The sequence below is a fragment of the Oryza glaberrima genome, chromosome 10 (genome assembly GCF_000147395.1).
Source record: "Oryza glaberrima chromosome 10, OglaRS2, whole genome shotgun sequence".
Lineage (NCBI taxonomy): Eukaryota > Viridiplantae > Streptophyta > Magnoliopsida > Poales > Poaceae > Oryza > Oryza glaberrima.
The window spans coordinates 16,688,100-16,705,257 of NC_068335.1; the positions used below are offsets into that span (position 1 = coordinate 16,688,100).

General features: G+C 40.8%; 1 protein-coding gene and 1 pseudogene across 1 annotated transcript; both read left to right on the forward strand.

Annotated features, from left to right (window-relative positions):
* Positions 1–5,312: 5,312 nt before the first annotated feature.
* LOC127752872 (uncharacterized) lies at positions 5,313–6,159 on the forward strand. Its single transcript, XM_052278311.1, has one exon. It carries the CDS (start codon positions 5,599–5,601, stop codon positions 5,866–5,868), a length of 270 nt encoding a protein of 89 aa, XP_052134271.1. The 5' UTR covers positions 5,313–5,598; the 3' UTR covers positions 5,869–6,159.
* Positions 6,160–12,534: 6,375 nt separating this feature from the next.
* Positions 12,535–13,332, forward strand: LOC127752947 (uncharacterized; annotated as a pseudogene).
* Positions 13,333–17,158: the final 3,826 nt, after the last annotated feature.

The window sequence follows — 17,158 nt, forward strand, 5'->3', positions numbered from 1 at the left end:
CTTGAACTCTTCTTTTCTTTTCCTTTTTCTAATTTCGATTTTTTTTATTTTTTTATTTTGAATTTTAATTAATCTCGTATTGGGTTATTGTATGGACTCTTCTTTTAATATTCCTTATTTTAATTCCGAATTTCAGCTATTTTTAAATTGTATTCCTACTTAGACTCTTTTTTTTTGCTAATTTCGGATTTTATTTTATTTTTGTTTCGAATTTTGATTAATCTCGTATTGGATTCCTATATGGAAACTTCTTTCAATATTGCTTACTTTTAATTCCGAATTTTAGCTTTTTTTAAATTGTATTTCTACTTGGACTCTCCTTTTCTTTTTTTTCTTTTTCTCTGATTAATGTGGGAATTTCTAGCCCCCACAGCGAACGTGGTGCCTCCTTTCAAAGCTGTTTAATAATATAATAGATAGATAGATTCTTCCTAAACGTCAAATACACCGGCCGGAGGAAGCAGTAACCATCCATCAATATTCAATCGCGCGCGTAAAGCGCCTTGATGCAGTCACCTTTAGGGTTTCCCAAACCGCCGGGTCCAGGGTTACCACGCCCCAGCGGTAAGCACGGTTATCATGGTAACCGTAAAAAACCAATTTAAATTATTTTTTAAATTTATTTGAATTTAAGAAGGTTACTGCGGTATTTACATTGCCATACCCCCGTGGTAAGTATGATAAACCCGGTAACTGCGGTAACCGCGCGGTTACCGACGGTATGGTGAACCCTAGTCACCTTCCTACACTTTCCTCCTCATCGCGATTGTCTTTCCTAGCTCTCTGCCTATATATCATCGTCTGTCATGCATATTGCTCCAACGAGTGCAGAGTGCTTATCCAGTTATGCTTTACTGTACTAATTTAGTTTCATCACCAAAACCTTTCTCGATCGGCAACGTGGACAGCCATGGTCCTAGCTAGCTGTTTGAAGTCAGGGCCGGGCCGTCAAATTTGTAGGCCCTGTACAAAACACTAAGTGAGGCCTAAATCAAGTACAAAGTATAACTAAAATAATGTATATACTGCAGAGCAAATGCGATATATCAAGAATAGTATATTTTTTAACTCTTGTTTTGCATAATCAGAAACTGTCAAATTGAAAACGGAGAATGTTCGTTGTTGTTGCTGGCTTGATGCCTAGTGCCTTGCTTTTTGGTTGCTTGCTAAGTTGCTATTCGCTGGTTGAATGAAAATTTGAAATTGGATGAGCCGGCTGGCGGCTTGCTGCTCGGAGGAGACAAGACGTCGAGACTCGAGACGAACTGAATAAGTCGCAGATACGAAAAACGAAAGAGAATACAAAACGCCGTGGGACCTCGGGGCTCGGAGTTGAGAATACGAAGCGCCACGCACGCGAAGTCGCCGCGCGGAGACACGCGCGGACTCGAACAGGGTTATGGCGCTCTGGCCTCACACAAATGCATGGGCCTTATTCAGCTGGGCTGATTTTCTGAGGCCCTAAAAATTTGGAGGTCTATACGGTCGTATGGGCCGCACGCCCATGTGCACGGCCCTGTTTGGAGTGCATTCGTTCGCAGCAACGACCGACAACGCGATATCTGAACTGAACACACAGATGGTCGTCGTTTGAACAAGAGACACGGCCACACCGTCATGTCAGCCAAACGGGCATAAATTAAGCCCTGTCGTAGCATGGCAACATCCAGATATCTCGCCTAAACTCGACCATTGTACAACCCTCACTGTAGCTGCAAGCTCTCTCATTGTTCATGTGACATTATATTTCCCCCACGTTTTGCTGTGTCAATTGTAAAACGTGTAGATGTGTAATATGCCTCAGACGCTAGCTAGTGGCGCTCAGATGCCTACGTACGGCCGGGAATATAATGACTACATCGATCTGCATAGATATCTTTCACGGGGTTTAATTTTTCGGTTTGACCGATTCTATCGGAGGTCACGGATATATCAAATTTCCAAAATTTTGGTCCAAAATTTCTGAAATTTTGAACAAACTAGGAAGGTGGCCCGCGCGTATGCGTGGGCACTTATATTATTGAAAGGTGAGATTATTGTTTGTTTAGAAATTTTGTCTCATAGATTAAGGGCAAACTAAAATTTGGATAATGTTATTTTATAATAATTTAAGGGTTCTATTTTTCTTAAGGTATCTTGAAAAACCATTCACAAACTTTTAAGTAGAAGATGGATTAAGTACTTATGATTTTTGAATCATGTTTCTTTTTTCTCGAGTAAATAAAAAACTATTGCTAGTTAATTATCATATAGTCCATCTATATGCATACCGTGTAGTATGACCGCAAATGAAAAATGCGAGTGCAAGATACTCAAGATTCTTTTGATTAAATCATCTCATGAAGGCACATGATATAGTAATAAAGAGAGGGAAGCATATGCATGGGAAAAAAAGAAGAAGGAGAAAAAATGAAAAAAGGGAGGGGAAGCGTACGTACCCATGCACGTAGGTGCGTACCTATGCCACGGGAGGAGAGGTGGGACCTCGTAGTATTTAGTTTGTTCTAAGATCAATTTAATCTAACGGTTTATAATATTGGACCTACCGATTTAAGTGAAAATCAAGAAATAGATACATTGTTTTTTTCTTAGAATGTCTAATATTTGCTCTAATTTATAGAGCTCCACGTCGTAGCTTGAGAGCATTTTAAGGAATTTTAAATGACTTAACACATGTAATTAGAATATTAACTGTGCAATATATATGTATGGGACATATGGTAATATTTGTTCCAGCTTCGTCCATGTTTATATACATGTAGAGTGAAATTAATTTTATGGATTGCAAGCCATTAGATGTCTAATTAATAGCAATTAATTGTGACACCTATTTACAATTGTAAAATTGTTCAGAGTAACTCTTACATATTCATCTTACGACTTTAATAATTTATCACCATGACTCGTATGAAAAAAAATATGTAGTACTTAAGGTTTAGGATAGCTGAAATTGATGAATTATATAATTTATGTGATAGTTTTTTGAGGGTATAAACAAATATATTGACTTCTAAAAAGTTAGAATGTTGTTTAAAGAACTATTTAGAAACTTGGAAAGCGTGCAAAAAAAATCCAAAATATGGAATCGGGAAAAAAAGAGAGGGCCTTAAACTCCCTTTATCACCCTTGTCGTAGTAAGAGTTCTATTAATATTCGTCAATATTGCGCTCACATTTATAACATAATGATTCCTTTCACCTATACGAACAAATAGTAAAAAATCCAAATACGATATAACTCAGATACATTATAATTATTATGTAATCAACTCTCGGTTTCAACTTAAACAGAGCTAATTAGTATGGAGGAAAACACAACCCATGGTGCTTAATTATTCTCTCACTGCATCACACATTTAATTTTCTTTTCATGTTATTAACAAAATTAATCATCTCCATATATGATTCGATTTGTGGCAAAGTGGTAGCTCTACAGCGGTTGTGATCACCTTATATGTCTTAGGCACTACACTTTGTCACACGTGCGAAAGGCAAAGGTGCACACTTGCATTGTGCAGCAGGCAAAAAGAGAATTTCGGACGCTTTATTTATTAGCAAACAATAGATCCGATGATTATAATAATAAGTCCACCAGTTCTAGTGTAAGTGTAAATTAGTTAATATAGATTTTAAATTGTTAATTTAATGGGTACACAATATAATGGTGTAGACCTTATTTTGAAACAGTGCATTACTTGAGAATAATAGACCAATGTACAGAATATAATTGTGTAAAATTTATTTTAAAATAAGGCATTATTTGAAAAGAAGATTTTTGTTATATGATGGTAGATTCTTTGTTTTGTAAAATTATGATTATTTAAAAAAATATATCCATTATATATATATATGGAAAAAAGAAAAAAAAGGAAAAAATAGGAAAAGAAAGGAAGGAAGCATACATGTACGTACGTATATACTCCACTTGCCACCTGCCAATGCGCGGGAGGAGGATAGGTGGGACCCATGGTATTTAGATTGTTTTAAGATCGATTTTATTTAACGGTGTATAATATTGGACTCACCAATTTAAGTGAAAATAAATGGGTAAATGTTTTGTTTTTTTCTTAGAATTTCTAGGATTTTCTCTATTTTATTAGAGTACTACTTGGCAGCTTGAGAGCATTTAATAGGTACAGAATATAAATGTGTAAAATTTATTTTAAAATAGTGCACTATTTGAAAGGAAGTTTCTTTGTTATATGATGGTAGATTCTTTGTTTTGTAAAATTATGATTATTTAAAAAATATATCCATTATATATATATAAATGGAAAAAAAGAAAAAAAAGGAAAAGAAAGGAAAAGAAAGGAAGGAAGCATACGTACATGTACGTACGTATACTCCACCTGCCACCTGCCAATGCGCGGGAGAAGGATAGGTGGGACTCATGGTATTTAGTTTTTTTAAGATCAATTTTATTATAATATTAGACCCACTAATTTAAGTGAAAATTAAGGGGTAGATGTTTTGCTTTTTTCTTAGAATTTCTAGGATTTTCTCTATTTTATTAGAGCGCCACTTGTCGGCTTGAGAGCGTTTGTAGGAAGTCTCATGGATTTTTAGTATATAATAGAAGATGTTGGTCAAATTTGAACAAAATATTATCAAATTAAAAAAATTAAAAAAATCGGCCGAAATAATAATGTATGGGGTCCGAAATTTCATTCCGGCCGGACTTTCAAACCTAAGTTTCACGCACAACATTTCAATTCGGCAGCAGTTCGATCGCGATCTCGGCCACGTATCCACGCATGCATCTGGCTGCTTCCGCTTTCGCCGTCCACTACAACATTTCAGGACGGCAGCGCGCATCGATCGATCGCGCCTCGACACGCCGACTGATCTATCTCCAAACGATCGATTATTCCGATCGATCAACATAGCTTTTGCTCTCCTTTAATTTATGCTGCGATGGAGACGGCCGCGTTCGATCGCCATTTCCCACCTCACTGCTCACGCTACCTAGGTTAATTAGCTACACCCTCTGTTTTAAATTATAAAATGTTTTAACTTTGATCAACGTTAAATTCCTTTAAATTTAACTAAGTTTATGCATAAATATAGTAATATTTATAATAACAAATTAGTTTTATTAAATCAACAATTGAATATATTCTCATAATAAATTTATGTTGAGTTGAAAATATTATTATTATTTTCTATAAACTTGGTCGAATTTAAAGCAATTTAATTTTAACCAAAAGTTAAAACGTCTTATAATCTTAAAAACGGAGAAATACCTCTAAAGCAAAAGGCTTAGCCTATATCTACGATGCTCTCCTCCTCTTCCTAGGCTATCTCCATCCATCGTCTCTGTCCTTGACCACAGCGGCAATGGGGGAGAGAGAGAAAAAGATACCTGAAATCCACTTTAGCCCGGACCATTCCGGCCGGCCGGTGAGTGGCCGGCGGGCCCCGCCACCGGCGATGATGCCCAGCCATCCTGCGAGCTTTATATAAGCCGCAGGTGAGGGACGCTAGCTTAGCTCACAGCAGCGCGGCGAAACAAGATTTGCAAAAACTCCTAGGCTTGTGTTTGATCTCGAGTACAGCAAGTCGATCGAGAGAGTGATCTTAATTTTGTCAGTGAGAAGAGATGGCGTTTCTGGACGGACTGTACGGCAGCCGGAGGAGGATGGCGACAGCGAAGGGCGCCGGCGCAGCAGGGAGGCGGCGGTCGTCGTCGGCGGTGGCGGCGCCGCGGCCGGTGAGGCAGCTGTACTGGAAGCTGAGGTCGAGGTTGCGGTCGTCGTCGAAGAGGCACGCCGGCGGCGCGGCGGCGGCGAGGTTCGGGTACGACCTGCAGAGCTACTCCCGCAACTTCGACGACGGCGTCGGCCTCGTCGTCTCCGGCCACCGCTTCTAGGCTCTCTAGCTAGGTAGCTCATTCGGTTCGATCCCGAGATCGCGCGCCCTGCCATTGCTGGAGACCGGAGATTATTGTTCTGGTCTACCTGCAACTCTGCAAGTGGTATTAGTGTTAGATTGTACTACTGTTTTTCTTCATAGTGCTCATCTGGGATGGCAAAATTAATGGAGAAACTACGATCCTAACACGCTCTTGTTCATGTATTGTGTACATATACTGTATGGACAGTATGGTATGGGATGTATATATACGTACGTGACACATGAATATATTCGGTTGCCATAATAAGCCTGAAGCTGAAGCTGAAGATGTTTGTGTATTATACATGTATATGTCAATTTGGAGTGACATGAACAATTGAGCGTACATATATATCTGGTTGCCAAAAGCATGAAACTACTGAAGAAATTATTATATTCAGTGATTAATTTTTTTTTCTTGAGACCTGATAGCACATGTTTTCTTAATTAGGCGAATTTTGTTGTTGGGTTCATGTAGGGATATCTGAAATCTGAACAGAGCTTAGCTGCAGCTGTGTTAATTAAGGTGGTATGTGTGTCTCTCTGAATCTCTGATGAAATTAAGATCTCTTGCTCGAAGCTGGTTCGCCATGGACGCCGGTGACTCTCGGATAATTTGACAACCGTTGTTTTCTGTTTGAATTTCCCAATCATAATTAAAAGATGCCACACCATGGCCGTCCTTTTGTGAGATCTGTGAATCAGCCGATCAGGTGGGTGAGTCATCAGCTCATCAGCTAATCCCCTTTGATCTCGTAGGTAGATTTAGCTTTAGCACTTAGTGGTTTTCCTTTTTTGCTTTCCATCGTTTTCCTGCGATGCTTACTGTTACTTTATACCTAGAAGTGAGTACTGCAGATAAGATCATAAGATTACTAGATAAATGACATCATGTCACTAAGTAGATATGTGTTTATCCTCTTTAATTTGGGCATGCATGCATGTGCTTTAATTTAGCATCACCACCACTGATTTAATTAAACTTGATGGATATTTCTTCTGGAGATCTTACTGCAATGACAGTTCTGTTCTTGTTGACGAATTAATAATGAATGAAATTATTTAGAGCTTTTGGTCTGAGGTGAAGCCTGACTAGGACCACTTGTTTAGTTCCAAGTCTGAAATCTCACACGAGATGCACTGTTGTAGAGTACTGCAACCGTTTAAATATATACTCCCTCCGTCCAAAAAAAAAAACCATTCCTAGCATTCCAAAATGGAAATAGTGGAGAGCGATAATGACTAAAATATCCTTAATCATTAAAAAAAGTAATAAGAGTGATAAGTAGGTAAAGGTATTGAAGGAATAAAGCTTCTCGTTTTATGTGTTAAGGATATGTACGATGGTAGAAGTTGATTTTTGTGGGACAAAATTTAAACTCTATAAGTTGAAATTTTTGAACGGAAGGAGTATGATATTGCCAGCTTATCACTTCTGACACGATGTTATCATTCATCTCATTCAGTGTTATTTATTTTATTGTGAATTGTTTTAGCATTAAAGATAATTTAAGTATAACTTGTATTAATCTTCCTATTAAAGATAAGACAAATATTCAAACGTCATGTCTAAATATACTAAAAATGGAAGGACTGTCATTTAGCGGAAATGGATTGGGTCATGTCTTCAATGACACTAGTATGCCTTTCCATTTTTTTTTAAAAAAAGGTGTGTTTCCTTCCCTCCATCTCCTAACAGCTTAGTACAGGACAGTACTAGTTTTGTTCTTTTGATATCGTAATGATCATGCTGAAAGTTGGTATATGGTAGACCGTCGTAGCCACAGATCGATCAGCAGATGTTCAGTTAAGCAAAAAGTAATTAGCCAGTCGGTCTCGGTCTCTTTTGTGCAAAGGATTCGGTTGTTCCACGCGGCGCTAATCAGCGCCAGTGCGTTCGTCAGAAATTGATTTAGAACTCGCGGCTTACACGTTACACGTCAGGTTGATCCATGGAATGGATATGGCACACAAACCCATCGGTCATCATGCGCGTAAAGCGTCTCGATGCAGTCATCTCCCTGCACTTTCCTCTCATCCTATCCATCTACGATCATTTCGTAGCTGCTTCCTATAATCTTGATCTATATATTGCTCAAGTGCTTATGCTTTAATTTAGTTAATTAATTACATTATATCACCGACCTCAACCTTTCTCTCGCAACATTTGTACGTGGACCGTCAGGGTCTTCGCCGTACATTTGCAGCAAGGATCGTGGATCGTGTGTTATCGTCACCATGCATGTCAGGCTGAATTACATGGTGATGGATGGTCGTGAGATCAGGCACTTAGACATAAAACCCTCTTAAAGTCACCGTACATTTTATCACTCAGATGTGGATTATCCAAGGTTTATTAGATTCATATATTTTTTTATATAATGGAATTTAACGTCCCAGCCTTTGCTAAAAAAGAGCTACAGCCAATTATTATACAGTAGCATCCAAGAGTGTAGTTCAGATAAATAGAACACACCAAACAAAAACAGAGGAAACTAAGGCAAAATAAGGAGAACATATTTATTGAAGTCTATTTGTGAACCTCCATCCATAATTGGCAAATAGTTGCATAACCATCGACTCCAACTTGCGGCATGCAACCTTTAGGAACTCCCCATCATCCTCACACCTTTGCAGCTGTGCCCAAAACCGGAGCCAGTGCGTTGCCCTGAAAATTACCTGCATAAATGAAATAGATGGTGATTTGTTAAAAACAAAATCAGTTCTACTCAACCATAGAGCCCAGCAAATGGCAGAAGCTTCAACCAGTATCAGTTTACTCTTTTTCTTGGCAACCCCCATAGTTCAGTATTAGATTCATATGTCAAGGATAAAATCACGTGACTTCGAAGGTAGAGTATTCTGATTCACACAGAACATGCATCAGATTCAGATATATCTCCCCTAAGGCTATGTTCTAGTGAGGTTGAAAGAGAAAAAATTTCTCTAGTTTTTCACATACTTCTCAAATTGCTAAACGATGTATTTTTTTAAAAAAATAATATAAAATTGTTAACAGTGAAATTTGGTAAGCTCAAAGTTACCATCGTCTTAGAGTCAGTATCAGCTTCAAAGTTCTAGAATCAGTCGATGGGAGTCAAGTCGCCACGATGTCGTGTTCTTGGTGGAGTCGGATCAATCAAAGGAAGCTTATCTAGAAGAGTTCGAGTTCAAAAAGGATGCGACATGACAGTTATCTATTAATTAGGTATAGTTTGTTAGTTTCCTTTTATCTTTAGGAAAGTGTGTTTAGTGTCCGGTAAGGACTTTATCTTTTCCTTTTTAGTTTCTTTCTTGTCTGACAAGGACTAGTATCTCTCTATGGGTATAAATATGTACACCCAGGGTCATTGTAATCTATCAATCTCTACGATTAATACAATTCGGCGCATCGCCACCTTTTACCTTTTCTACTTTATTTTATCGTCCGGCGGGACTTAGCACCTGACGCGGGGCTGCATCGGTGTTCGATCTCCGGCGAAGGGGTAAGTCTAATGTTCCGTCGGTCCAGGCAATTGTATCGTCTACGTCGGCGTCGTTCAAGGCTGCATCAGTACATTCGACCTCTTGGATTGCTCTGGTTTGGATGATATATTTGTCTACCTATTTATCATATGTCTCTGTTAATCTAGTCCTAGCATATCAATTTAGCTCTATCGGCTACTTCTTGTTTTAGGGTTTCTGCCGGTATCGGCTAAATCGCGTTGCTAGATTAGATTAGCTTAGACATCTACCACCCTGAAAACTCAGTCAACGGTTTGATTATCTAAATATTATGTTTCTTTTCATACTTAGTTCTGCATCAGTTGAGTTTGATCTACTAAGTCGTGCTTAGAACCATAATCTCTAGCCTGCTTCTTGATTGCCAATAAGGGTTTCATCGGGGTTTCAGCCGGTGAGTTATGTGGACGTTGCATCGGCTCATAAGGATTGCAATACATATAAGTTCGATTTAGCCGATGACAACAAAGGTTTCACTGTTTAATCTAATCTTGTGGATCTTGTGACATCGGACCTCCAGCCGATATGTGCTTTAACCTTCGGATCAATATTTGTTCTACTGTTTCATATTGTTAGCCGATTGGTTTCTACTGGATTATATTGCTATATTATATTATCATCAGCCGATTGCCTTTATATCATTAGCTACATTGGACATATAGCCGATTGCTTAAACCCTATCGCTATCGGCTGGTATCGGCATCGACTATTATCGGCTATCGGCTGGAACTACTCCATCGGCTTGTCAGCCGATTGGCTGTTTGATCTATTATTTGCAAATCTTGTCAGTTGCAGGATCAAACTGACTGGCACACCCGCATCTCATTAATCTTTGGACCTGCACAGGAGCTAAACAGATCTCCCAGACCGGTGTGTTCGATTTTTTCGTCAACAAAAATTTACTTAAAATCATATTAATCCTTTTTTAAAGTTTAAAATAATTAATACATAATTAAATATATACGCTAATAGCTTACATCTCTTCTCTTTTCACTTCCACTTAAACACGCCCTAACTCGACCACATGTTGTTAATTAGATCATAACATGCGCTTAGAGTGGAGCTCGTCACTACCACACAAAGGCTCTTTCCATGCGGTTGGGAAGCATCTTTTCATACGGTTGCCCCAACCGCATGGACGAAATCGTCTGTAAAAACCACTCTTTTTGCATGCGGCCGGCGCATCCGCATGCGAAGATGGAATTTTCGCATACGGTCGCTTATACCGGCCGCATGCGAAAATAAATTCAGCAAACAAAAAAAATAAAATCCAAACCCCCCCCCCCAAAAAAATAAATATCCAAAAAATCCCAAACCCTAGCCCGCCACCGGAGCGGCGCATCCATGCCGCACGCTGTCGCCGGCGGCGGATCCGTCGCCCCCGCCGCCCGCCGTCGTCGTCCCCACTGGATCCGTCATCGGCTGCACCGGATCCGTTGCCCCAGCCGCCCGGCGTCGTCGCCGGCGATGGATCTGTCTCCCCCGCCGGATCCGTCGGCGGCGGCACCGGATCCGTCGCCCCAGCCGCCCGGCGTTGTCGCTGGCGGCGGATCCGTCTCCCCCGCCGCCCGCCGTCGTCGCCCCCGCCGGATCCGCACGGTGCGGCGGCGCCACCCAAGGCAGCCAAGCCGCCCCCGCCGCTGCGGCGTTGAGGAGGGGGGAGGGTCGCCTCATCGTCGTCATTGTCGGCGGCGGTGAGGAGGGGGTGGCGGGCCGCCGAGTCGCCGCCGTAGCCGCGCCGCCCGCCGACGCCATCGACGTACGGAGCAGGGGCCGTAGCCGCTATGCCGAGCCACCGCCGTAGACGCGCCGCCCGCCGCCGCTGTAGCCGCTCCCTATGGCTGTGGATCCGGCCCTCCTGAGGGCGGCGCCGCCGGATCCGCCACCCGCCGACGCCATCGACGCTGTCGCCATCCGCCGCCCGGCTGCTCTGAGAGAGGGAGAGGGAGAGAGAGGGAGAGAGAGGAGAGAGAGGGGAGTGTAATAAATTAATTAATAGGGGGAGAGAGGAGATGAGGTAGAAAAAAATTTGAAGTGGTGGGAAAATGATTTCATCTGAAAAAGAAAATCACTTTGTCAGATGAAGAAATGACAAAAATAGAAGTTATAGATCTTGATGAGTTATACAACTTTGTTGTTGATGACTTTTTCCGATGAAATCATTTACTGCTTCAAAATATTATTTGAACTTTTGAAATTCAAATTTTTAATTGATAAAACAAAGTCATAAGAAAAAACAGCCAAAATAATACCAGTGAGAACACAATAACATGATAGAGCATGATTTTAGAAACATTTAGAAAAAAAAATTATCCAATTTGGAGTTCATATGAGTGAGATACACTAGTTTCAAATTTTATTTTCGCATACGTCTTCTTAAGTGGCCCGTATGGAAAAATCGATTTTTCCATGCGGGGCGCTTAAGTGAGCCGCATGCAAAAATGAGCTCATTTTTACATGCGGCCCTCTTAATAGGTCCGTATGGGAAAAACGATTTTTTCATACGGGCCACTTAAGCAGCCGTATGGAAAAATGACTATCGATTTTTACAGACGCCGTCCGCATGGAAAAATGAGAGGGCCTCGTACAGAAAAATCACAAGTGGTAGTGCGTTAATTGTGGTCGTACGTTACCTACACAAATTAAGCTCATTGTTCATGTGACGTATACGAACATCTCAGTATGGCACACATACCCATAGAAATGACCACATTGATCGATCGATCGATCTAGCTCTTAATTAGCTCTGCATGAGTTTCACGCACACGCACGCATCGATCGGCATCTGGTCGCGCCGCTTTCGCCGTCCACTCCGATCGAGCAGAAAGACATACACCGAGCGAGCTTGGAGCATCAGACACTCATACAGGTTTCACATTCTCTACTATAGTAATACCATTATTATAAACATTAACATAGAAAATAATAAAAAATAGTATAGATCAATTAATATAATGATCGTGATATTATGGCAGAGAATCCATAGTCGATCGAGGATTCGAGGCCAGGCCGATCGACCAACTCTATCTCTTCCAATCCTTTCATTTATTTTGTTCCTAGCTTTGTGCGAGGGTGACGGCCGCGTTCGCTATTGCCACCTCACTGCTCACGCTACCGCCTCTAAAGCAAAAGGACGATGCTCTCCCCCTCCTCTTTCGTCGTGGCTATCTCCATCGTCTCTTTCCTTGACCACAGCGGCAATGGGGTAGAGAGAGAATAAAAGATACCTGAAATCCACTTTAGCCCGGACCATTCCTGCCGGCCGGTGAGTGGCTCGCGGGCCCCGCTGCCGGCGGTGATACCCACAGCCATCCTGCGAGCTTTATATAAGCCGCAGGTGAGGGAGACGCTCTCGCACCGCAGAGCAAGAAGAGTTTGCAGATTAACTCGATCTCTGGACAAGCTTTGAGTACTGATCTCGGAGTGATCTTTGTTGTTGTGAGTTGTGACCGGCCTGCAGCCGGAGAAAGGCGGATCGAGATGGCGTTTCTGGACGGACTGTACGGCGGCGGCGGCGGCCGGAGGAGGATGGCGACGACAGCGAAGGGCGCCGGCGCAGGGAGGCGGCGGTCGTCGGAGGCGGTGGCGGCGCCGCGGCCGGTGAGGCAGCTGTACTAGAAGCTGAGGTCGAGGTTGCGGTCGTCGTCGTCGAAGCGGCACGGCGGCGGCGGCGCGGCGGCGAGGTTCGGGTACGACCTTCAGAGCTACTCCCGGAACTTCGACGACGGCGGCCTCGATCGATCGTCTCCGGCCAGCTACCGCTTCTAGGCTCATGTAGCTAGGTAGCTAGAGAAGAGTGCCCTGCCATTGCTGGAGACCGGAGAGTGCAATATATTCTGGTCTACCTGCAATAATTATGCAAGTGGTATTAGTGTTAGATCTACTTGTAATTGTAGTGTTGTTCTGTCTTCATACAATTTGGTCAGATTTGCTTTTTTCATATTGCCATAGATAACTAAATTAATGGAGGAACTAAAACTTGGTTATGTGTATATATATACTAGCAAAATGTTCGTGCTCCGCTACGGGTATAATAAAATTAGAATAATTAAAGTAAAACTTAAATTATTTTTTTTAACCGAAGCTATTTTCACCCAGTGCTTTTGCTCGCTAAAATAAATCTCAAATTACGGAGGAAAATATGATAGCTCATGATAAACTAATTTAAAAGAATAGTTTTGAAGTAAGCATGATTTCCAAATTTACATGGTGCTTGATGACGCATCAACATTTATAGCATGTTACCGTTTGAATACTTCTACTCTATAGATCGTAGAAATTATATAAGTCTTTTTATACTCTCGTTTAAATCTTCATGAAGAATTATATGTTGAGATTATGGTGTGTTTCATAATATCCTAAAATGCATGGACTTCTCTATATATTGAAATTTATCCGACTCAAATTTAATCGGGCCGAATCTTGTGTTTGGGCTAGCTCGTAACCTAGCCGAGCTCATGAAGTAGTTTATGGCCCATCAAATCTGTATATAAACATAACCATGGAAAAATTAGAAATCGGGAAGGAAACGGTGCGCCGGAAAAATCGGAAATCGAGAAAGAAAATAAAAAAAACATAATAATATTTTTTTTGCAGAAACGTGTTTTTTTCCGCGTGGTGGATGCCTTTTTTCTCGGTTTTTTTTCAGCCTTTTCTATTACGGAGTCGAACTTTTTTTTGCGTGGTGGGGTACGAACCGTTTTTTAAGGCAGTTTCGTTTGTTTAACAGATGACTTTTGTATTACGGACTGTTTTTTTCGCATCGCAATCGGATCTATTATTTTTCGCCCTTTTTTTTTTCTTGTCACGGACGTCGGAAACGTTTTAAATTTTTTAAGTAGTAGAGATATGCTGTATGCAACAAAATCGTTTTGAATTTTGGAAGCACATGCAACAAAATCAAAACTCGCCACCATGCTCTGCTGTCTCCACTTCGCCCTCGTCAACGTTCAGTTCGGCGGTTTCTTCGCCACGGGGAATTTCTCTGGCATCAAATCCCAGATTCACATTAGATTTAAAGTTTATATGTTAAATTATAGTGATTAAAAATGTATACTCTATTTTAATTAAATGATTCATCTAAATGTTATCAGCGTGATTACAGAGCTATATAGATTTATAGTATTAGGAATGCCCGGTTTCAAAACATCTTGAATCCGAAGTTATATCAAACAGGATCTAAATGATCCATCAGTGTTAGTACGTGTTCAACGAAGCGAGAATAATGAGCTCTTTAATTAAGTGAACTGAATAAATCTATCGTACATCGGGTCAACCCCATGCGAAAACATGATAAACGAGTTAACAAGATTTAACTGCGGGAGTGGATTTTTATCCCTCGAGGGGTTATCCCATCGTTGTGTGCATGTCACTCAAATGGTTATGAAAAAATATGAAAAAAATTAAGAAGATGTATTAACATGTGATATATTACTCCACAAACATGCAAGTTGAAATTCAACTTCTACATCTCGCAATGAAAAAAACAAATTAAACTACAACTAGTTAACGTATATTCACAGTCAAATTTGTTTTTTTTTGTTGCGAGATGTGGAAGTTGAATTTGAACTTGCATGTTTGTGGAGTGATATATCACATGATAATACATCTTTTCAAATTTTTTTACATTTTTTTATAACCATTTGAATGACATGCAAATAATGAGGGGATGTCTCCTCGAGGGATAAAAATAGTTTCCCTTTTAACTGTTTGTTCAGAACATAGGTTGTATACAAATCCTGCATGATCCATATGAACACATTGGTAGATCGATTAATTCAAAGGCCCAGTTGACTAGCAATGTTATTAGTTGATTCCTGCATGGGAGATATGAAATCTGAACACACAGAGAGATCATGTGAAGCTTTTTTTTTTTTTGTTTCTTGCGAGCTTTTGCGCTGATGAACTTTAAGAATATATATACATGCATGTGTCTTGTGTTGTCATCATGCATGGTAGATGATGCGCGAAGAAGCTGGTCGCCATAATCCCCGAGCTGTCAGCCATCGTCGTTCATTAATCTGTGAGATCTATCTGATCGATTAGCTGGTCGGAACTCGGAAAATGAGTATACTCATGAAGCTCATTTTTCATGTGGCAGCTCCACACCTCGTAGCTAGCTATTGGATCTAAGCCTGCCAGTGGGCTGAGATCCAATTTGAATCCACCCCAGCCCACCTCCTCATGGAATGGCATGCCAAACCAACCCACCCCATTTCCTCTCCTCCAAAATCCAAACCAACCCACCCCGCGTCAGATTTCAGTCCAACCCACCCCAAACCATTACACTAAAATGGGTTCAGCCCACTTCACTGGAATGGATTCAATCCATGGATCCCAGCTACACTACAGAGAGCTTGGAGCCAGGAGGCCTCGTTACTTCTTTAGCCATGGATCTCAGCTACAGTATAGAGAGCAGCAGTGTAGACACACGTGCAGACAATTAATTCAAAACAGAAATATTAATCTGAACCCTTTTGAGTACAAAACAAAACATTTGGCCTGAGCAGCCTCATCAAGAGGAGAAATTGAGCGGATTGATCTGAGCTGAGCACATCAAACAGAAAAAAAAGATTCAGAGACAGAGAGTTAGAGCTGAAGATGTTACCTGGCAGAGGATGACAGAGTCCTGGTTGGGGCCTTTTTTGCCCCTCTGGGAGAAGAGAGAGGCCACCTTCCTTGCTTATCCTTCACATACACAATGCTCTCATCTATCTCCTGAACATGCTCTAGCTGCTCAAATAAGAATATATACAAGTAAGGATACAACTAATAGATATAAAAGGCATTGCAAAGTGTTACAAATTCCGCCTAACATTTCACCAACTGATGAACAAAAAACAACATTAAGTTACTGAGCACAGGGACCCCACCATTATAAAAAAAAAACAGCCATCATACCAAACCTTCTTCACAAAACATCATATGGTCAGTACTCAGTACGAACCTAGATCAAAGAAAATTTGGCACAAATATTAGTAATACTGGTGGGCACTCAGACAAATTAATCTAGATTTTGTGACTAATCAAACAATATAAAATGAAAACACATCTACAATTACTATTTGTATGGCACAGACCACAAAGTCTGAGACGAAATACAAGGCGTGAGATATTATACCTTTAATCCCCTTGTTTTTTGGCTCTATGTAGCCAATCTTTTGCACAAACAAGTGCCTCGAGCATCTCTGGTGTCAATGAGCTTCTTGTGTCTCCAAGAATCCTTCCTCCACTGCTGAAAGCGGACTCTGAGGGCACGGTGCTAAGTGGAATTGCAAGAAAGTCTCGAGCCATAATTGCCAACACAGGAAACTTTTTGGAATTTTTCTTCCACCATGCCAAAACATCAAAATCCTCGCTATCATCCTCACATACTTCTTCTAAATATGTATCAATCTCTGACTTCTGAGTACGTGCAACCTTCCGGTTTGACTTGAAGAGGGTGAATTCATGCTCTAGCTTTCTTTTTCCCAAAACAGGTGAGCCTACAACACTAACTCTCTCACTAGACTGTGACATGTAGGATACACCCCTTCTTCTTGCAATTCCTTCATATACATGAAAGTATGATTTCATCTCCTCTATAATAGAGTCCACTTTACTTTCAACATTAGAACCATGGGGAGACACCTTCTCATAAAAGAAATCCAAATAGTCTCTTTTCCTTCTTGGATCTAACACAGTGGTAATGACAAGTGCCAAATTGAAGTTGTTTGCCAATTTTTCATCCCAATATTTTGCAAACTTGGTGTGCATAGGAGCAGCCA

Coding starts and splice junctions, on each gene's coding strand:
- LOC127752872 (XM_052278311.1), top strand. CDS start 5,599: ATGGCGTTTCTGGACGGACTGTACGGCAGCCGGAGGAGGATGGCGACA.